The sequence below is a fragment of the Salvia hispanica genome, chromosome 3 (assembly GCF_029641045.1).
Source record: "Salvia hispanica isolate PSC_SH4W2 chromosome 3, Shi_PSC_v1, whole genome shotgun sequence".
Classification (NCBI taxonomy): Eukaryota; Viridiplantae; Streptophyta; class Magnoliopsida; order Lamiales; family Lamiaceae; genus Salvia; species Salvia hispanica.
Genome location: NC_142694.1, coordinates 55,705,966 through 55,728,926, shown reverse-complemented (window position 1 = coordinate 55,728,926; position 22,961 = coordinate 55,705,966). Strand labels below are relative to the sequence as shown.

General features: G+C 34.1%; 2 protein-coding genes across 4 annotated transcripts; both read right to left on the bottom strand.

Moving 5' to 3' along the window:
* Positions 1-7,787: 7,787 nt before the first annotated feature.
* Positions 7,788-11,347, bottom strand: LOC125212915 (F-box protein SKIP8-like). 3 transcript variants are annotated; one of them, XM_089067813.1, is made up of 5 exons: positions 11,199-11,347; positions 10,629-10,969; positions 8,949-9,145; positions 8,633-8,705; positions 7,788-8,525 (listed from the first exon to the last, which is right to left on the bottom strand). In XM_089067813.1, exons 2-5 carry the CDS (start codon positions 10,755-10,757, stop codon positions 8,472-8,474), a joined length of 453 nt encoding a protein of 150 aa, XP_088923939.1. In that variant the 5' UTR covers positions 10,758-10,969; positions 11,199-11,347; the 3' UTR covers positions 7,788-8,471. The 3 variants fall into 3 exon arrangements, with proteins under 3 accessions (XP_088923939.1, XP_088923937.1, XP_088923938.1); XM_089067811.1 differs by having other exon boundaries at positions 7,788-8,705; XM_089067812.1 differs by lacking the exon at positions 10,629-10,969 and having other exon boundaries at positions 7,788-8,705.
* A 1,706-nt stretch (positions 11,348-13,053) lies between these two features.
* Positions 13,054-22,430, bottom strand: LOC125213857 (RING/U-box protein). Its single transcript, XM_048114618.2, has 15 exons — positions 22,255-22,430; positions 22,074-22,156; positions 21,768-21,853; positions 21,537-21,627; positions 21,200-21,249; positions 19,868-19,937; positions 18,855-18,964; positions 18,523-18,588; positions 18,020-18,432; positions 17,805-17,885; positions 17,538-17,649; positions 15,471-16,656; positions 15,307-15,381; positions 13,681-14,727; positions 13,054-13,589 (listed from the first exon to the last, which is right to left on the bottom strand). Exons 2-15 carry the CDS (start codon positions 22,140-22,142, stop codon positions 13,383-13,385), a joined length of 3,663 nt encoding a protein of 1,220 aa, XP_047970575.1. The 5' UTR covers positions 22,143-22,156; positions 22,255-22,430; the 3' UTR covers positions 13,054-13,382.
* Positions 22,431-22,961: the final 531 nt, after the last annotated feature.

Sequence of the window (22,961 nt, the reverse complement as noted above, 5' to 3'; positions counted from 1 at the left end):
CCATCTACCCTTTAACTCTTTCTATTTGTTCAAGATAGGAGTCTACGATATCTTCCCACAATGTGAAATAGAGGATGTTATGCCTGAGGAAAGAGGTGTTTAAAATACATTCAACAAATGAGCAAACTAACCAATAATTCAACTCCTATTATGGATCTGTTAGTTGTATTTCAATGAGTCTAGATGTAGAGCGTGTCACAATCTGGCCACAATTGACAATCACACCAATAATATCTGTAAAAGGAAGAAGTAAGCAGCGAGGGAGAAATAGGAATGAAAATTAACGCCAAAATTAAAGATGCTGAAGTTACCAAAAAGTGGTTCGTCCCTATATCGGCAATCTGACTAATTTCCTCAAATGACTTAAATTGAAACGTCATCTTTGTATACTGTGGTTCATTCACTTCAAACATCTGTGTCTTTGAAAACATAACCAGCCGAAATGCATGATTTGTTAGGGGATTGCGAGAACTATTTTCCTTCACAAGAAAATTGCGTATACGGAAACTCCCCTTCCTTCAATATTCCACCAAACCGCGCGTGCAAAGCTGGGGAAAAGTAGCCTGGATTTTAACGCCATGTAGGAAAAGTCCTGAATTTATGAATTACTATTACTTTGCAAATAAACATTAGACGGCCAACAAAATAACGTACCGCACGATCTTGTAAAACACACTGTTTGCTGATCACAATGGTTTTGTCTCTAGCAGCGGTTGTGTCAAAAACACGAAGTGTACTCTGACAACCAAAGAAATTGAGGAAGCCTCGAGCTCATTGAGCATGGTGTGGAATGGTTTCATGGCGTCAAGCTTTCCTCCTATGGTAAGAGCAAAAATGGTATGCTTGAGTTCTATAAGGTAAGTAGATATGTGTGGATACCCATCCTTTAAATGACATATTTATATGCTAAAATATTATGAACGTAACCCTTGTAAAACCTCTCACTCAGTCCACTTAATCTAGAGGCTCCACTTTGTATTAATCGTGTGATTACCAAGATTCCCTATATTTTTATTTGGAATAGATTATAATAATTAATTAAATTTAACACTTATTGGTCAAATTAAATTATCGTGCATTTGGAATTTGGATCTATTTTTCCGTATAATATATGCGAATTTATTTTTCTGTATCCATACTAGGGATGTCAATTCAACCCGAAACCCGTGGGCCGACCCGAACAACCCGATAATATGAGTGGTTTAGGGCTATAATTTTATTACCCGAATACAAAACGGGCTAAACGGGTTGGCCTGAATGGGTTGGCGGGTTAAACGGGTTGGCCCGAACGGATTGCGGGTCAGCCCGATGGGTTGTGAGTTTTAATTATAAAATATTAAGTTTTAGGGGTTTTTTATATTTTTGAATCCTCAATCTTCATTCTACACAATCATTAGTCTTATTCAATCTTTATTCTACACTTTTTCACTCGATCCCACAATATCAGCTTTCAAGTTCCATCGCAACTCATTATTGCACCGTTCCATCATCCGCCACTAGTGTCTTACCACTACCAAAGCCAATCAAGACAAAATAAAAAACTAACCCATCAAAATCTTAATATATTTATCATTTTAATAATGATTCATGTAAGATATGATTTTTAATTTTCATAAAGAATTAGTTACGAACAATGTCATAATAATGACACGAACACAAGTTTTAATTTATATTGTAGTTGATCGAGATGAAAGACTTCTTTTCAAGTATTATTGAAGAAAACTATGAAAATTTGAAGATTTTATATGATTTAAACTAAAAAAAAGAAGTATCTAAAATTAAAATCATTTTATAGAAGAAAAAATTGATATAAGAGATTATTTTCGAAAGCTTTTAGGCCCGAATAGCCCGATGGGTTAGCCCAAAACTCGACGGATTAGGGTTAGGGTTGAAAATTTATGACCCAAAAAATCCATAACCCGAAAAATTTATTTTTCCGTATAATATGTGCGAATCTATTTTTCTGTATCCATACACTATTTTTTGTCAAAACATTTATTCAAAAAAATAATAATACCTAAAAGTCTGTAGATATTGTTGCAACTTGCCATAAACCATAAACCGTATCGTGGAAAATATAATGTTTATTATTTTCAATTATTTGCTATTACTTATATAGATTTATTTGTTACCGTATTATTTTATTAACACCTTACGAAAAATAATAGGCTGATTTTGGGGATAAAATTAGTCAATATCAATTGAATCAAATTATTTTTGCTAAGCTCCCACTCACGAGAGAAAATTCCCTAGTCTAGGCATACCAAAGTGGAATGGTGATGTGGTGTGTTATATGAGAAAAAATTCCCTAGTCTAGGCATACCAAGGTGGAATGGTGATGTAGTGTGTTATAATTACACGTGGCATAATAAAACCTCTCAATCACTCCACTTAATCACATGTTTTTATCTTTTAATCAAAAGTTTAAATGGCCTTTAAATTATACTCCCTTTGTCCCATTAAAAATGCAACGTTTTCCTTTTTTGGTTGTCCCATTAAAAATGAAACGTTTCCTTAAATGGAAACAACTCTATCTCTACTTTTTCATCTCTCTTACTTTACTCTCTCTTCATTAACTCACAAAACAACACTACATAAAATCCCGTGCCGATTCTCAAATGTTGCATTTTAAGTGGGACGGAGGGAGTATATTTTTAATTTAATATAATTTTTAAATTAAATGGCAATCTTGTAAATTTCTCCAAAACTCCATTTTTATATTTTATATAAATTTATATTTTTCTTCTAATTTTATTTTTCAAATAATATTCAGTAAAGAAATTCAATTATTTTAAGTAGGAGACTCAACTAAACCAGTACTCTAAAATATTATAGTACTAAATTTCACGAATATAACTTATCATAATACAAACACAAATTTTCTCATAAGTTGAGTGAGATATATTAGATATTTGCATAAAAGGAAAATTAAATTAAAATTTAGTTGTGCTTGTATAAATTTGGGTCCTATTCTAATGCTTTTAGCACCCTAATCTAAAATCAAGACTAAATCTTCACCCTTGGATTTTAAAATGAGTGGATGAGATTAAAGCTCACAAAATCTCAATAAATAGTAGACAAAATATCAACAAAAGGGTAATATCGTCATTATGTTTTCATATGATAATTTTCATGAGTGTTTTTTTATATCAACATTGTGTATTACAAATATCAATAATATGACATTAGAATATCAACACAAGGACAAGAAAATATCAACACATTTTTATTGAGATTGGACATGCATAATATTGAGATTTTGCCTACAGTATATTGAGATTTTTTGTTGCATTTGTTGAAAATAGCTGCTTATCAACATGTACGAAAATTGAAATATAATTTATCAAATTTCATCACCCGAACATCGTCGGAACATATGCAATTGAGATCTCGTTGGAATCCTTATTAAATTATCTTTAATTTGATATATTTTTTACGAAAAAATAATTTAAATTGAGAGAGTTACGTAAATTTAAAGATTTGAGATGATTTTGAGGAGAGAGAAAGTAGTTAGTTATAATTACTACATATAGAATTTGACATTAATACCCTTTTAATTTAATTAATAATTATTCAAATTTAAAATATATTACACTTGACATTATAGGATTTGACATTAATACCCTTTTAATTTAATTAATAATTATTCAAATTTAAAATATATTACACTTGACATTATATTAACCACAAGATATTCTAATCTAATGGTTGAAAATTGGTCTCAATTTGGGATTGGTAATTAGTTAGCAACTGATTACATCCCGTATAAATTATACAAAAAAATTTGTAATATGTGGTAGAAAAAATTCTCAAAAGTTAATAAATTATATGAGGGATATTGGAACCTAGAACCATGAACTTTAGTCAAATTTTGATATTTCCCATAAACTTTAAAACTAGTCTATAATATCATAAATTTTCATTTTGTTTATTGCTATTTCCTAATCCCAACAAGATATTTTTTGCAAAACTTATTATATGTGGGCAACCGTGAAATATTTATAATATTATAAATCACTTTTTAAGTTTGTGACAAGTAGGACAAAAAGTTACATAGAAAACATGTTGATTTAGTCGTGCTAAATAGGATAAAAAATGCATGTAAGCTAGTCAAATATTACGATTGAACTGTCATGGTAAATACTCCCTCCGTTCCATAGTAATAGAGTCATTTTGTTATTTTGGTACGTTCCATAGTAATAGAGTCATTTCCCTTTTAATTTAGTAAAAGTCAACACATTTTTCCACACCTATTTTACTATCTCTTACTTTTTTCTCTCTTCATCTCTCTACCATTTTTATTTTTCACTTTATTCTCCCTTTACTTAACTCACATAACACAATTTTTCTTAATCTCCGTGCCGAAAAGAAACGTCTCCATGGAACAGAAGGAGTAGCAAACTACAGTCTACTTAAGGATGATATGGAGTAAAATATTGATGGATGTTGTTCAAATAAAATTCCTAAACTCCATATATATGTGCATGCATTGTGCTGTGCATGTATTGTGCATATATTGTGAGAAGAGAAGGCCTCGAGTCCCCAAATTCCATATCGTTCTCTCCTGACTGTGAATTCCATTCTGTCCATCCACACCAACAGAAGGCCTCAAGTCTCCCAATTCAGAAGGGCTTCGCTGCCGCCTCAACCTCCGACGAATTATAATAGTCGCGAAACAGATGCATAATAAGGTCATGGATAGAGCTACCAACAATGACGAATAATCACTTATAGAAAAAATTCCAAAAATGCTAAACTTAGACTCCATTTCACAACAAATTGAAACAAAAACGATGCAGCAACTGTTGAAATGAAGAGGAAATAAAAGGCGATAAACTCGAAACCTAAGCTTGGATTCAATTAGAGAAAAAAACCCTATGCTTACAGATTTACAGAGTAAGTTTAGTATGTGATTTTGAACCTCTTTTTCCTCAAGTAGGATAACAAAATGCACGTAAGTTAGTTGAATATTATGATTGAACTTCAACTGCCATGGAAAATAGCAAACTATATACTACTATAACATATTGATGGATGTTTTTCTAATAAAATTCCTAAACTCCATATGTGCATCCATTGTGCTGTGCATGTATTGTGCATATATTGTGAGAAGAGAGACTTGTGAAATCAAAAAACCTAAATACGCACATCTTGCCACAATGCCACATACGCAAACAGTTGAGGTAATGAATCATTTGTTAAAAGAGAAACTAGAATCAACCAAGAAATTTTTGAAGTTTTATGTAATTTCAAACAAAGAATGTAAATACATTACATTACCCTTTCCTTGAAAATCCTTGGCAAGGGCGTTTCCTTATCTCTACACAAATTGTTGATCAGCTCCTTCATGGATGAGAGCTGCTAAGCTATGATGGTGCACCATATACCACTTACCGTTACAGAAATCATAAATGTTTGTCACATTGTATACCCTCTCCATGTTGGAATAAGCTTTCATGTTAACCCAAGCATATCAGTTAGGACATGAGTCCTTACATCTCGTATCTGGAAATTATTAGCATTCTCCCAGCTAAATGTCGCACACCAGCTCTCCATGACTTGATTGTAAGTAAAACACCAGGTCAAGGAACATATTAGCATTATTGTTTTAACACATGAACCCACAACGAAAAAACATTAAAGCAACTCAAAAGGAACGGAATTAATGCACAGATAATGCACAGGTAATGCACATACATACCCAGTAAATGACTTGCCGGTAGCATGGAAACATGCTTATAACTAACATGAAAAATAGCGTAGTGAATAATCAATAGCATCCCTTGTAGTTACATGTTTGTGTGCAAGTATTGGGAGATTCTAGTTTCTCTTTAAGGGTCATTCAAACGATCTATAGGCAATTCGCATCATAATTTTGCATGCTTTTTTGGTATATAATTAAAGTAGACTATTTGTTGAGAAAAAATGTTAATGAAGGCATAAAATCATTAATTTTAGTTCAAATTTACTCTTTCATTTCTTACACACACAAAAAAAATATATTTTAAACGATAGTCACAGTCATATATTTTAGATCTAAATAATTATATACTTCTATTTTCTTCTAATTTTATTTTTCAATTAATATTTAGTGACAATATTAATTATTTTTAAATAGGAGACTCAACTAAATTAAAACGGTGAAATATTATTAATTTTACAAAACAATTTCTACCATTTCCATCACTCTAAGCTTTCACATTATGAGTACCTAATTATTCCCATAACAATAAGATGAAAAACACTACATAAAAGAAAAAGTATATTCATATGATAGCGTGGATTTATCTTAAAAGGTCTCTACTGATGAAAATAACAAATCTTTTTTTTTTCTTGGAAAATTGCAATGATGTACGCAGTAACTAATTAAACTATTGAGAAAGTCAATATATCAACCTATATATACATACCTTAGAATTTAGATGATAAATATATAGTCTATATATTAAGGATGATATATAATATATTGATGGATGATTTTGTCTTTTTTGGGGGGAATCCAAAAATATTTTTATTAGAGCATCTATTAGGGTGTAAGGAAAGATAAATAACTATCATATTTACCTTTTGTATGATAAAAAGATTTTAAAATTGTAAAAGGTATATAACATTTTTTCATTAGAAAATAATTTTTTATGAAGAAAATGCAAATATAATACTATTTCTCTTTATTTTTCTATTTACCCATTTTCTTGGAGTTGTTTTTAGTGTATCTCCAAAGGAAATAGATAAATTAAGAATATTTCTCATTTACTTTCACAAAAGATAAATATATTTCTTAAAAGTAGTGAACTTCAAAAAGGAGGTAAATTTTAAAAGCAAATAAAATTAACCCACATTTTACTTTTTGTCTGAAGAAATTAAATACAAAGATATATTTTCAAAATTCTATTAATACCCTTCTCATTGAAGAATGACTTTTAATTATAAAAAAAAGATAAATATAATATAGGAGTATTTCTTTTTATCTCTCTATTTATCCACTTCCTTGATAATGCTCTAAAAAATATCTCATTGAGTAGCATAAAACAAAAACTGATAAACATATTAATTGACAAATTTATGTTAAAAGTTTCTAGTTTGTTACAACAAATATTAATTTCAGCCTAAAAATATGTAGAACATTCATAATAGGGACATCAGCCAAACTCACAGCCCTTCCAAAGCCCTCTCTCTCATTCTCTCACGGCCCTCCCAAAAAGTCTTCCAATTTAATTCTTTTTAATTGTGAGTTGAAATTAAAGAATTTTTTAGAAAAATATGAAAAACTTGGGATGGCTCCTGTTCGGCACACAATAGGCACCACCGGGTGAGTGTCGTCCCACTGCCATCCGCCCCACGGCCATGCCCGTCCCGTCGGCGCCTACCGATCGCCGTCCCACAACTGAAGGCGCACAATCAGCACCATCCCACACGATGGTGGGACGGCTCCCTATTTGTGAATACTCTTAGGTCCTTTATCTAATCCACACACCGAAAGTAAAAAATGTCATGTGTAAAGTAAGGTAATTGACTTTAACGGATAACATTTTGGTGGGTAATTTTCTTAAAATTTATGTTCACTAAAAGAAATTCAAACCCTAAAAATAACATATATAGGTCATTCAACATATATGAGCCACAATGTCATACTATTATTATAATATGATTTTTAATGATGATGATTCAACGAAAGTATCCATTGGTGAAGGGTAATTAAATTATAGCTTCAAACAAAGTAAAACTAAGTACTAACATACAACTAACAACTCACAACTAGAATATGGTGAATGAAATCACACTAATCAAACTAAAAATATTTCATTTAAGCATTGCTCGAATAGGAACAAGAGTTGCATGATAAACTAATCTGTCTAATCCGTCCCTATTCTCCAAAGAAATAGAGCAATAGAAAACCCTATATTGCTAAGCAATCACTAATAATCATGTTGATGTTAGTTCACTAATCATAACAAAACAAAATTACACGATTATTTACAGTAAATCCATCACAGTGATATCTCTCCCTCACTTATTACAATACACGAAAATTTGTAAAGCTCTCTTGCAAAAAGAAAAGGAAAAAAAAAAGATAGTTACCTAAAAAAAATTCGCATCATTTACATTCAAAGTACATGTTAATCCCCCGGTGTGCTCCACGTTTCCTATAACATATAATCCACTACCCAAAACATCAATTTCTCAGAAAACTCTATATGTGTTGTGTTGTGCATGTATTGTGCTGTGCATGTATTGTTCATATATTGTGAGAAGAGAAACTTGTGAAATCAAAAACCCTAAATACACACATCTTTCAACAATTCCACATACGCAAAACTTGAGGTAATAAATCATTTTTTAAAAGAGAAACTAGAATCTCCCGAGAAAATTTTGAAGTTTTATGTCATTTCATACAAAGAATGTAAATACTTTTACCCTTTCCTTGAAAATCCTTGGCAAGGACGTTTCCTTATCTCTATACAAATTGTTGATCAGCTCCTCCGTGGAAGAGAGCTGCTAAGCAATGATGGTGCACCATATACCACCTACCATCACAGAGTTCATAAATGTTTGTCACATTGTATGCTCTCTCCATGTTGGAATAAGCTTTCACGGTAACCCAAGCCATATCTGTTAGGACATGAGTCCTTACATCTCGTATCTGGAAATTATTATCATTCTCCTGGTTAAATGTCGCACGCCAGCTCTCCATGACTTGATTGTAACTAAAACACCAGGTCAAGGAACATATTAGCATTATTATTCTAACACATGGACCCACAACGATAAAAGATTAAAGCAACTAAAAAAGAAACGGAAATAAAAAGCTTTAAAGAGTCAGACGACTTTATAGAAAGATTCAAATATAAAGAAAGAAATACATAGATATGCAATTAAATTTACATCATAAAAAGTAAGGAGATACTTAAAATGAAAAATCAATGCACAGCTAAAAGACACATACATACCCAGTAAATGACTCGCCAGTAGCACGGAAACATTTGACGTAGCCTGCCTTGAGCCAAAACTGGGACATAGCAGTATGTGACCTCTCTTTAACTATCCTAAAAAACTCAGCGTTGATGTTAACAATGGCTAAGTTAGCTGCATAATAAGCTTTCCATCCATTGGCTGGCGTAACATCAGCTTGCTCCAACGAGAAATCCTAGAGGATGGGGCAAAGGGCCAACAGATCAGTATATTGACAGTTTAAATAATGACTGGATTACTATACACTAACTTTAAGCATGCACACGGGAAATAAATATAATTTCTGAGAGCAAGAAACACACAATTAATAGCCCAAGAAAGAATTATTTGAGAATGCTAATCATGAGATTCATGCCAAGACAATACTAACAGGAAAAATACATAGTCAATAATCAATAGCATCCCTTGTAGTTATGTGTTTGTGTGCAAGTATTGGTGAAGCATGCTAAAGTTTTCCATTTGTGTGCAAGTATGGGTGAAGTATACAAAATGTTTACTGTTTGGGTGCAAGTATTGGTGAAGCATTCTAAAATGTTTACCCTATAGCAGTTTTTTTCCCCAACCCTTTCAAGTTAAGGTAACATTTTGAGGGACTAAATCTAATGGGCAATCGAAAAAATTTGTATCTCACATCCTCACACATACCATCTCCATTTTTATGAAACAAAAAATCTCAATTGTTAAATCAAACCGACAGCAATAATACTGATTGTGAAGCTGCATCAACTGTTACAAGTGTAGTTATAGAAGCAATTATCTAAAGTATCATTTCTTTTATATTTAACGCGTTTAGTTACATAATAATGACTCATGCCAGTAGTAAAATAGAAATAAGAAACTATCGATATCTTAAAGACATAAAACACCAATAAGCAACCACATCTTTAAATAGGAACACGTGTCAAAGATTCAACGATGTCTAGAATTTAATCATAAAAACATCAGAAATGGTATGCCAGTATATAGTCAAAATTTCAAAGAAAAGATCCATCCCAACAATTAATAGTATTCATACAGAAACGATACATTCGAATCTTTAGCTGAAAAGTCCAAATTACAATAAGAAAATAAATTCATCTATATAAACGACAATGCAAACCAACTTATTATAGAAAAAACACAAGCATCCATATCAGTTCCCTTGCATACATCAGTTCCAAACCATTAGGATGCTCCTCTAACCGAAGTTGCTAAACAATGATTTGTTTACTAAATGACAAATTAAATGAGCAGAAAAAGAAAATGGAAAGCATTTTCATCATTAAAGATTCTAGTATGTGGAATCTATATCGCAAGATTTACCAGGCACTAATGAGTGCTGACTATCTCACTTTCTAGTTTCTACCACGTGGATTAATTACTACTACTCCTAGAAAAGAACGAGTTGATTATCGTATTATATGAAGCGATCAAACTAAACAATGTATAACAAACCATGTTGTTTTTCATCTACAAACCAGAAATTAGCCAGGGTCAAATCGTTTGACAGGATCCTGAACTACGTAACTTATCTTCCACTATTAGATTCAATGAGCATGAGATTCAAGACTTAAACCCTAAAGTAGTGCAAATTCCATCTAACAAAAATACAGCCCTTACACAAACACTGAAACACATCATATCAAAATCCCCAAGAGTGATCTTCCAAAGAACCAAACCTTAAGATAGAGTGTTTTCCATAAAATCTCATCATTGGCAGCTCTATACAGGAGGGAATTCGCCATGGATAGACGGCAGACACTGGGATAATCTAAGAAGCTGAGAGCATGCAGTCTTAGATCCGGCATCAACTGCTCCACCAGTGATAGCCCCGTCTGCGCACCATTCTCATCTCCATCAAAAAGCACAGTCGTTCTCTCCGGACTGTGAACTCCATTCTGTCCATCCACACCAACAGAAGGCCTCAAGTCTCCCAATTCAGAAAGGTTTCGCTGCCGCCCCAACCTCCTCCGAATTAGAATATTCGCGAAACAGATGCTTAATGAGGTAACGGATAGAGCTACCAACAATGACGAATAATCACTTAAACAGAAAATTTCAGAAATGATAAACATAAACTCCATTTCACAACTAATTGAAACAAAAGCGTTGCAGCAGCTCAGGCAGTTGTTGAATTGAAGAGGAAATAAAAGGCGATAAGTTCGAAACCAAAGCTTGGATTCAATTAGAGAAAAAAAAAACCCTATGCTTACAGATAAACAGAGTAATTTTAGTATGTGATTTTGTACCTGTTTTTCGTCACTGTGTTGCTTTCTTATCCGGTGGATTAAAAGCATTCGTGTGTAATCTCTGCTGGCGAAGGGTAATTTCTTTAAATGAAACCCTAATTTAGGGATTTTAGAGAGAGAAGATAGAATCGGCAGAGATAGAAAGTTGGTTGTGTTTTTGTAACTGAAATGGGGGCGGAAGAGATTGGCGGAAACTGTTTACACATTCAAACGAAGGGTAGTTTGGTCAATTCGGATCATAATTTTGTATGCTTTTTTGGTACATACTTTATGTAGACTATTTCTAGACCAAAAATGTTAATGAATGCATAAAATCATTAATTAGTTCAAATTTAAACGACATTCACAGTCATATTTTAGATCTAAATAATTATATATTTTTTTCTAATTAGTAGTATTATTTCTCAAATAATATTTAGTGAGTATCAATTATTTAAATGAGAGACTCAACAAAATCAAAACTCTGAAATATTTTCAATTTTCATAAACAAAACTTATCATAACACAAACACAAATTTTCTCATAATTCGATTGAGATAATTAGATATTTGTATAAAAGGAAATTAATATTACAATCTAATTGAGTATGTATATATTTTACAAAAAAAATTATCATATGTGCAAAAAAGACTCAAAAGCTAATATGATTATTGGTTTCTATTATTTTAAATTATGTCGTAATTTAGGATTTTTCTATAATCTGAAATTTTGTCTCAAAAGTTAGGAATTTATGTCTTGTATGAATTTCTCATGAGTAGGGAAAACTAATTTTTATATGTCATTTATTACAAGACCAAGTTCATAATTTTTGAAACTGAATTTTAAATTTATAAGAAATACATTAAGTTTTTAGCAAAGTGTACGATTTTAGCAACCTGTACTTTTTTACTATAAGATTCGTGTAAACTTTATAAACTAGTACGTATACTTCCTCCGTCCCCGAATAAGAATTACTAATTTCCATTTTAGTTCGTCCCCAATTAAGAGTAGCACTTCATTTTTACCATAAATGATAAGTAGGTCTCACATTCCACTAACTCATTTCACTCACATTTTATTATAAAACCAATATAAAAAAGTAGGTCCCACATTCCACTAACTTTTTCAACCAACTTTTCTTTACATTTCCTAAAACTCGTGTCCGGTCAAAGTGTTACTCTTAATGGGGGACGAATGGAGTAATAGGGAGATCATATACAATAAATATTAGATGCAGATTACTCTCTCCCGTCCCACAATAATTGTCACTCTTTTTCATTTCAGTCCGTCCCACAATAATTGTCACACTTCAATTTTACCAAAAATGGAAGTATGTCTCACATTCCACTAACTCACTTCACTCACATTTTATTATAAAGCCAATATAAAAAATAAGTCTCACATTCCACTAACTTTTCCAATCAATTTTTTTTTTATATTTCTTAAAACTCGTGCTCACAATAAGAGTGATAATTATTGTGGGACGGAGGGAGTATATGTTAACTTTTTTTTTACCTATTTAGTTGTTTATTTTCTCTAATTTACCATCAATGTAATATTATCAGTGAATTGTTTATTATATTATATTCTCGTGCTGAGTCAAAATGGGATTATGAATGGCGGATGGAAGAAGTACATAATTTGCCTCGTCAATTTTTATAACACGAAACCTAGCTCAATTGGTAAGGTGTTTCTCAATTTATAGAACATAGGGTGTCATGAGAATTGCACGAGATCATAATTGTAGTCGTTTTTTTCTTCTAATTTAGATTTTTAGTAGTATATGATTCAGCATTTCAATTGGTAAATATTTTAACACCAGAACTATAATCAAAACACACATTATGATCATCACATAAACTCAATGAAGTCAAGATTGAACACAAAGTATACACGTTTATATTGAATTTACCATGCACAATTTAAATTTGAATGAAACACAAATTCACTAGATTACAAGTTCACAAGTTCGACATGTAGAGTGAAATTAGAAACAATATTTCCAAATATCACAAAAACTGTTACAATACTAAGCAGCAGCAGCTAACACTCGGATCTTAGAAAGGACCACATGAGTGTTATTTCCTCCAAAGATTTTACCGTATTTTGATGCGCATTAATTTAAGCAATACAATGAGACATTATGGTGAGATCCAGAAAAGGACAGTGAATGTGTAACGAATTTAGTTTTTCTGCTGGGAAGCTTCATCGTTGCTGGGAAGCTTCAACATACTGTTGCGCGAGTTTCTTCACCTTCTCACCTTCCTTGATGAGGAAATTAGCGTTTTTCTCCTTGGAGTGATACTTCATTACTTTCTCAGTAGTCTTCCCCACAGCCCACCGGTATTGTTCAACTGTGATCACGCCACTCTTGCAAAGAGGTCTTATGTGCTCCTTTATGTAAGTTTCGACCTGCAATGGAAAAACGTGATTAATTTATGAGCAGATAGACAACAAAGAACTAATGTGTGTGTATATACATGTGTAGGTGGAAGCGTTTAACCTTTTTCATGATCATATTATGGTTTTCTGATTGCTTGGCGTTACATTTGGATGTCTTCTCCTTGGTACTTGCTTGATTTGATTCCTCCATGGTAGCTCCTGAGTTGTTCGTGTGATCCTCCATTGGTTGTACAGAGCTCTTATCAGTATCGTTCGACCTATCATCTCCATTTTCCACGTGTAGTCCATTACTGACTGTTGGTCCAAATTGCATTGCAGGAACCGTCACCGGATACTTTCCGACAAGTGGTTCTATATCAGGTCCATAAAGTTCTTCACACTCTGCAAGAGAAGGCTCTTCATCATCTTCATCAGAAGACTTTCGAGGACCACACCCATCTACTCTATCATCCACAGTTGAGCTTTCAGCACTCGTCTTGTTTTGAGGCTCATGCAGCTCAGATGGGCCAGCTAAAGGTTCAACATCTCTCTGCACCTCATGATCCACAAAGTCCACAGTTCCGTCTGGTTTCTCAGGTTTAAGGGAAGAAAACAACAACTTGAGTTTAGGTGGCTCAGACTCTAGCTTAGAAGTGTTCAGAACACCCGCACCAATGAAGTCATCATCTTCCAAACTGTACTCAAAATCACCATAAATATCAAGATCCGGATGTGGATCAACTTCAATTACATTGTCAGGTCCATCATCGCTGTTTCCTGGTGACCCAAAATTGTTATCAATGTCCTCGGTCGGGTGACTGGGACTACTTGGAGGGGAATCGGACATAAGCCCTGCATTTTTTAAGGCTTCATTAACTTCGAGATCAAAGGATATATTACTCGCTTCCTCAGATGCTTCAACAGATGGGCCTTTAGAAGTGGAGCAATGATTGATTCCTTCAGCTCTTTCAGAGTTTATGTCTTCTGATCTGCGTGACAGCTCTTGTGAGCATAGATTCTGGTATACAAGCTTGCTCTTTGACCTGTTAGCTATGTCTTTTTCAATATTAATAGCATCTGCTACAGCCAACTCTGTTTCAGCACTTTGGCAAACCTTTGATAGATTTGCTTTCTTCAGGAAGTGCTCCGTCAGACGATAAAGTTGAACCTGAATTGTAACTATTGGTTAATTATAGATTTGAGTTTTAATCTCACAAATAGAAAGATGTCCAGCTGAGAAAAGGAAATAGCTACAACCAAGGCAAAGCAAAGTAAATAATAGCATCAAAAAGAGGATAAAATCAGACGAAAGACTCGAAAATATACAGCCTGGATGCAGGGACCTTGTGATACAGAAATACTACATGCTAGTTCAGGCAATTCACCCCAAGTTGAAATCAGGATCATGGTGACACATTCTTATGTTAACAAATTTAGGAGATGCTTGAAGCATGACCAAATGAGATTAACATTCCAAAAGAAAATTTTGGATGCGAGTTTCATGATTCTATCTATCCTTAGAAGGAAGTATTTTTTCGGAATATATAAGGTAAAACTCATAGGCAAGAACCAGAATTTCATGTGACATAGAACACATACAAAAAGACAGCTTATCTAAATTCTGCATGCTCGCCAACAAATAATGATAGGTGAACTGTCCAGAATTACCCATTAATTATCTAAGGATAGAAGTGTCGAATTGATGGCTGAAACATATTGGTTGCTGTGGAATGAAGACAATATTTACCTGCCTGACTGATGAGGGGATTTTGTTGTGACGACTGGGAGCCAAAACAGGACGCATATCTTTTGGCAGTTGAGCCTATAGAATTATTGATAAAGGAACTTGTTTAATTTCAAAGTTCCTAGGAAGGGAGACAATCTTGCTGAAGGAAAAAATATTAAATTTACCAATAATGGATAGTGTCCTTTGAGAATTAATTGGTCCTCTTCTTTATCTTGTGTGCTCTTGCATGAGGCTGCCGTTTTTCTTGCCAAAAGTTCTAAGGCCCACTGTCTTTTATCGCTCTTTACGACATCAGGTTTAGTTTCCGTGTCCTTCGACAAAGGTATCTTAACGCCACCAATTGCAGTAGTATGAGTTGCACCTTTGGGATGTCTCTTTAGTTGTGCATCACCTGAAGCAGCTTCAGATTTTGCACCCTTGGGATGAGTCTTCTGTTCTTTACTCTCTAAAGGAGTAATCGCCTCTGGTAAAGTACTAAGCTTCTGTTGGTTTAGGTCGGAATGGTTATTTGGCTGCAATTTAGATGCTCTTTCATTTGAGTCAGCTTTAAGGGCTGAGACGGGTTTAATATCATTCTTCCTAGGGAAAACAGATGCGTCAGCTAAATACAATCTTGAAAGAATAGAAGAACCCTTCCCCTCCTGGTCATCCCCAGGCATTTTCTTTGTTTGATCAGGTTCATCCCTCAGGAGATCAAGAACTGACTTTAGTGTCTGAATCTTTTCAGGCTTTGATCCTTTCATGCAACGATGTTTCCAGAATTCAACTTCACATTCACGAGTCCAAGCACGCTTTCGCTTTCCCCCAGCCCCAGTTCCATATATCTTTTTTGTTAGGCTTTCACGTACTTTTCCTTTTTGTAGCAATGCCCGTTTTGCCTTTATGTCAAAACTCGGTTTCCTATTCTCAGCCCCTGATCCAGCCAAAGCAGCCCGGAAAGCATCCAAAAGTTTTGGATCAAAACGATTCTGTCCTAGCTCTTCAGAGGATTTGTTTCGAACAGCATCTCTGATTTTCTTCTTAAGCTCTTGAACTAGCACCAAAGAATCTTTATTATCAGTTCTCCGCATTATCTTTTTTAGCCTCAACCCAGTAGCAGTTTCTCTTTCTTTTCTACGATCTGTCTCCTGAACTATATCCATTATATCTGGAGTGCCATTTTCCTCGGCAGATGAAGATTTATGTGTGCTACCTCCCATGGTTTGTTGTGTAGATGCTGTATTGGAATCATCTAGAAGAGATGCAGCTCTTTTATCTGTCAGGCGAATGGGGTGACAGTCTCTTTCAGCTTTGATTTTCTTCCGCGGTAGTTTAGCCTCGAGACTAGCCTCTATCTCTCCACCCGCATTTCTATTACATCATAAACAACTATGTGAACAAACGCCCAGGAAATAGAAGGTAAGAGATAGTTCAGACCTAGCAATAATCTATTTTCCATGAGGAAGGCCCACTAAACAAGAAATCAATATAACTCATAAATCAACAATGTGAGAGAAGAAAAAAGGCAAGTACAATAATAAGCTTTAATATTATTAATGTATCAAGTAAAATGATTATCAATTAATCCAACCCAAATCCTATCTGTCATAGGGGATGTTTTGAGCCCCGTGAAGACATAAGCCTATACATTATGATCTAGGTGGTCTCTATGGTTAAAACACTGCACAACAAATTTCAGAAGTGCTTCAAAGACAATACAAACACATAGTCTAATATTGCACTAGAAATTTACAAGTTACAACCAACACACTCAAAACACATGAAGTATCTTACTTCCGATAATAGTTATAAGAAGAATGACAATTGACAAAAACATATTGTTCTAAGTAGTAGCCATTTGGGCTCATTCATAAAAGTTTTACTCCCTCCGTCCCACTCTAAGTAGAGCATTTCTAATTCGGCACGGGATTTTATGTAGTTGTTTTTGTGAGTTAAGTGAAGAGAGAATAAAGTAAGAGAGAAAAAGTAGAGAGGGTGATGTTTCAATTTTAAGAAATGTGTCATTTAGAGTGTGACATCCCGAAAAGAAAAATGTGTCACTTAGAGTGTGATGGAGGGAGTATTTAGAAACAACTTCAAAAAGCCACAAGAAACTGCAAAACATAATCAGATCTGGACCTCCAACAGGTGCTCCTTCCATTAAGAATCCTCCTTAATAGGGAGGCAAATGTTGATATCTACTTACAATTGTAAAACAGTTCTGAAGATAAAACACTTTATCGCATAACAACCTGCGATTTCCATGCTTTCTTTTAGCACCAGTTCCACTTGGCGTCTGTTTCTCATTAGGCAACATGCTTTTCATAGAGAAAGCTTTGATTTCATCAGGTACCACAGTCGCAGCTGGAAACACTCCAGCAAGAATGATATAAGCAAAAATGAGGTTAACTTAATACAGCAGATAGTCAAATATAATTGTTGCCAAATCACTTATACAGTAACACTCACTCAAGAGTGGATCAGAAAGGATTGATTTATTTGCTCACTCTAACTTATACCTGGTAAAAGATCTTCTGACCTATTATTTGCTTCCAAAGATCCAGTCACCTGATCTCCAGAAATGCCATTGCTCTTCTTATCTGCAAAAAATATATGCATGAGAAAGTAAACAAACATCTCTGGTAGTGCTCAATTTTGCCTAACTCAAGATAAATGAGAAGATGCAAATTCTATAAAATGCAATCACTAAGTGTATCAGATCCCATGGATGTACCAAGAAAACTAGACTCAGTCATTTTGTCGTTTAAATGTGTTCCAGCTCTTTCAACTGTATCACCAGCACTTATCTTCTGCTTGGCAGGAGATAAATATTCTTCCGTTTCTTGTTGACATGACTCAGGGTCAAAACTGTTCCTCTTTTCTGATAATGCTTCAGCATTCGACACACTAGATGTAGAGCAGGTTAACACCTTGTTATCCATGTCTGATTCCTGATACGTTTGATTTCCTCCAACCAATGAGATGACCACAGCAGTCTCGCCGTCATCAGCAACAGATACTGATACTCTTCCAGAAAATGATGCTTCAGCTAAATAGTCGCCACCAGCATTTCCAATACCGTTTTGGTAGTTAATCCTTGATACCGAAGCCCGTTCTGATCTCTGTTGAGCTTCAGCAATAATACACCTGCATCAACTAGCATCACAAATATAAAGATTCTAATATACATTGACCTGCATTGGTTTATATAGCAGGAAATAAGAACCACAAAATTACCCTGGACAGAGCCATGAGCCTTCACAAGTACCTTCAGGATCAAACCCCACACAGAAAGCATGGTACCTATTTGCATGAATACAAGAGCATATCAGAAGAGTACATCATACATCCACTTCAACAACCAGTCAATTATAAAGTTCTAATTATCTTTCAATAAGAACGAGGCCCATTTTCAAGAAGAACACACATAAGATAAAAGGGTAACATTTTATACACCTAAACTTTATATTAAACAAAGTAAAATAATGTGTGATTGCTTTGTATACTATTTAAACAGGAGTACTTCATGAACCATCAGTTGGAAACAAGGTACTTGCATTGTACCCTACCATTTATCACAGGAATCACAAGCAATGGATGTATCAATGTCTGAATCTTCTCCAATTTCCACTGATCCACTCCGTATTTTGCAGCCATCTCCATCCAAGCAGACAACTGCCTAAAACAGGACAAAGCCACTATAATCGCATGCTTAACTAATGTTCATTTTCCTACAGAAGTTAATGAAAAAGAACAAGATACAAATAGGGAAGCAGTGAGAAAAAGTACCCAATGAGAAATAAACCTCAATCCCCTCAGGGATAGGTATAAGCACCCTGAGTTTGATTTCCAGTAAAGACCAATAATATCTAGTTAAACTTACTAATCAGCAAGACTTACTGTTCCAAGATTTAAAAATTTATATGCCTAGTTGCCCACAAAATATCAGCAGGCCAGCAATTCCTAAATCTCTCATACCAAGAGCTATTTCAAAGGAAAATAATTGCAGTACTTCTATCAACTAAAATAAGCCTAAGGCAGACACGTAGCTCAAATTTCGCAACAATGTTTTAATTATTCCTGCATGCTTGGTCCATTGAAGAATGAAGATCGATATATATAGTTAGTAGGTAGTTGTGATCCTGCATCACAATTGCACTGTGATGAGACGTATATATATGTGCCTTGGGAACCCTCTCCCTCTGAACTAGGTTTTAAGGATGAATTGTACACAAGACCAATTCATCAAGGTAAAGAGCACCACATTGGATGGTGGGTGATGAATGGTTTGGATTTTCCATGGGCCCACTCAAACTGTATCGCACACTTAGTTTACTTAAAAACATGTGTGCATGTGGCTTGTGTCCCCTCACCCCTTGAGCATTTTGTAATGATTTTCGACTCATACCTTTTTATCACTATTTAAAAATAGTTGAGAGGCATGTCTTTAGTATCATACGAAAAAGGTAAGCAAGAAAAAGGGCATCAAGTAAGGTACCATTATACTTTCAGACCAAACCTTGAAACATGGAATCTGATGCCATAAGCAAATAAAGTAAATGAAAGTCAAACACCAACTTACATTTTCATCAATATAATATGAAGGAAAAGAAAGAGTGTTAGTTTTCTCCTCGACGAACCAGTCCTCATCTCTGCAACAAAATAAGATAGTTCTAGTGAACATTCGAGTGATTACCGAAAACAAATCCACAGTACTTTTCGTAAATGAACAAGATCATAAAATTCTAGCTGAAGTTCTCATAGATGGCCAAAAAATAGAAGAGCAGCTACTCTGGTTTGGTTTCTGACATCTATGGAAGAACCATTGAAAAGAAAATTTGAGAAATTTAACCTCCTAGAGAAGAACTCAGAATATTTATTGGGTCTCAATGAATAACAACTCTTTTATTTCAATTTTTAAAACTCCCTCAAAAACTACAAGTAGCCGAAAATACAGGGTCAACAAACTACAAACATTTCCGTTCTACCCTTTTTTAAATCAATAATCCATTACTAAAAAGTAGAATCAGCAATTCAATTTTTGCTTCTTCTCTGTCAATGTCTATCCATACAACACCATCATGTCAAGACCCTATTAAAATTTGAATGGTAGACATGTCATAGAAACAACAAATATGAAAATATTTTACACTCTGTCCGTCCCCCTAAACATAGGGACTTTGGGGATGGCACGGTTTTAATGAGAAATTGGTAAAATATGAGAGAGATAGAAAAAAGGAGTTATTAGAGTATTGCTAGTGGATAATGGGGCCCACCTCATAAGAGAGGGAACTTACCAAAAATAAATTTTGTGAGACCGACCAAAGTGAGAAAAGAAGACTATCGGTTGGGGACAGAGGGAAAATATAACATTATTTTTCAACCTACTCAAAATAAGGAGATATGGAACTAGAGATGTTTGGGGCAGCTGGGAGAAAAACTAAAACTCTATACAAGTTGCTCCCAGCTAGGATGTGATGGAACTGAAAGACAAAAAAGATGCAACTGATCAACAATTCTCTTCTCTTCCGGTTTTGAAGAACTAAGATTTATTCAGCAAAAACACTACTAGCATTCCCTTCCCCAATCCCTAAAAAGCCAACACTGACCTCTTCTGTAATAAATTTTTTTTTTCAAAGAACCACATTTTCAGTTCTACTCGACGGAGCATTGGAAAGATTACATGCGAGGGTTCATACTATATGGGAGCGTTTACTTTGAGTGACATGATGGTTGATAAAAATAACTCAAGCTAATCCAGTAATTACTTTAATGGACTGATTAATTTCGAGTTTTGTTTGACCATCTTAACCTTCAAATACTCAATCCTATGATTTATCAATCTATCCTATCACTCAAAGTAAATGGCTATTATGAGTCTATAAGCCACATAAAGATAGCAGACAAACTATACCTTTGATCTGCTTCATCATCCGTCTGACTGCTGCCAAAACTATCATGTACCTTCATTGAGAATTTTAGACTATTAGAAAATAGCCATGTGGATATTCAGGATACCACTAGAATATGCTTCAAGAAGATATAAAATAATCACTTAACTACTCCTCTTAAATGAATGTGTCCTGATGTATAGTAAGGAATTAAGGAAAAAAATTAAAGCAGTCAAGCAGAAACCTCATGGTTTTCGGAAACGATTGTCTAAGTGAAAGAAATGGAAGAATATCATAGCAGATAAAGAAGCAGTAAAAAAGGTGTAAAACGAAGAGAGCTGAAAAAAGAAAGTTACTTACAGGTACGCATGTTATCAGTTGAAACTCATTCTGGCAAAGAGGGCAAAGGCTCGTAATAGTAGCCCAGTTATCAATGCATGCGAAACAGAACCTGGAATATAAGTAAGCATCAAAATCTGCACGGTGCCAACTGTTAACCAATAAAATTGATACCTATACATGCTCCTGACATTATTTTATACATTTCTAAGACACAGAATTGATCACAGCTTATAATTATCATTAACATACCAATGCTGGCAGCAATCAAGCACACCTCTGTCGATAACAACATCCATACAAATACCACAACGTTCTCCCTCATAATTCAAATAATCCTGCAAAGCAACCATACAGTACTCAGCAATTTACAATGCCATCTTGAGTACAAAAAACAATCAAAAACAACAGCCAGGAATTTCATTCATAGATCAAAATACTCTTATCACTTTCCCTTAGACAATGCATTTTAATGAGCTTCCAGCATCAATTTTTATAATGCGCTTAAGTAATCCAACAAACCAATTTACTTATTCAAACAATTGTAAGCTATATTACCTCACTTCCATCATCATAACCGAAATTTTCATCCTCTGATATTCCGTCTGTAACCAATTCAACATCCATTTCTCCACATACACCTGTGGAATTCAACAGAAGCAAGAATAATATCCATACTTACACAAAATAAATAGAGGAAAAATAAAAAAAAATCTGAAAAAATTGCTATTGCAAATACCTAGGCTTAAAAAACAAGCTGCCGAATCATCAAAACTACAACAATATCTTGAGATATCAAGGAATTCGAAGAATTCGTGTTTCGACAGTAGTTAAACGTCTTAATCGAGAACTATGACTAGCTTGATCGCACAAAAAAAGGCTAGAAATTTTGGAGGATTTAGCAGCAACAATAAATGATTAAAGAGAAAAAAGGAAACGAATAAATAAATATTTGAGTGTTGGTTGGATGCGGCTAAGTTTTGTTCTGGGCCTGAAAATTAGATCAATGGGCCTAATTTTGAGCAGGCCTTGTCAGATCTGGTCACTGAATATAGCGATGGTCCAATATACTATATACGGCCCAGTATCTTACTATAGTATTTTGAAACAATGAATATATAAGGCGGTATAATTTTTTTTCACTCAATCAAATTTTTCCTAGCTTGTCAAGTACTGTCTAAAACACTAAATCAAAACTATTGTTCCAATAACTGCTGCAAGAAACCAAGCCTATTTACAGACTTACAGTTAACTAGCCTACAAATAGAAGTTGGCTGAGGAATTAAACTAAAACTTCAATTAATATTATTGTATTTTTATTTTACATTATAAATACAATTGTATTAGAATATATTACCGTTGGAGAATTGTAGTCAAAAGATACAATTAGGTCCATAAGCTCGGACCCAACCCTATTCAATTATATGGTTTTACACTACAAAATAG

What these genes read in the sequence shown, in the direction of transcription:
- LOC125212915 (XM_089067811.1), bottom strand. Translation starts at nt 10,757, where the DNA reads ATGCCGGATCTAAGACTGCATGCTCTCAGCTTCTTAGATTATCCCAGT. An exon ending in GGAAAACACTCTATCTTAAG is followed by an intron (nt 9,146 to 10,628) that starts GTTTGGTTCTTT and finishes CCCATCCTCTAG; the next exon opens with GATTTCTCGTTGGAGCAAGC. An exon ending in ACTGGCGAGTCATTTACTGG is followed by an intron (nt 8,706 to 8,948) that starts GTATGTATGTGT and finishes CTGGTGTTTTAG; the next exon opens with TTACAATCAAGTCATGGAGA.
- LOC125213857 (XM_048114618.2), bottom strand. Translation starts at nt 22,142, where the DNA reads ATGGATGTTGAATTGGTTACAGACGGAATATCAGAGGATGAAAATTTC. An exon ending in TGTGATTCCTGTGATAAATG is followed by an intron (nt 18,589 to 18,854) that starts GTAGGGTACAAT and finishes TCATGCAAATAG; the next exon opens with GTACCATGCTTTCTGTGTGG. An exon ending in ATAATATGATCATGAAAAAG is followed by an intron (nt 13,590 to 13,680) that starts GTTAAACGCTTC and finishes TTTCCATTGCAG; the next exon opens with GTCGAAACTTACATAAAGGA.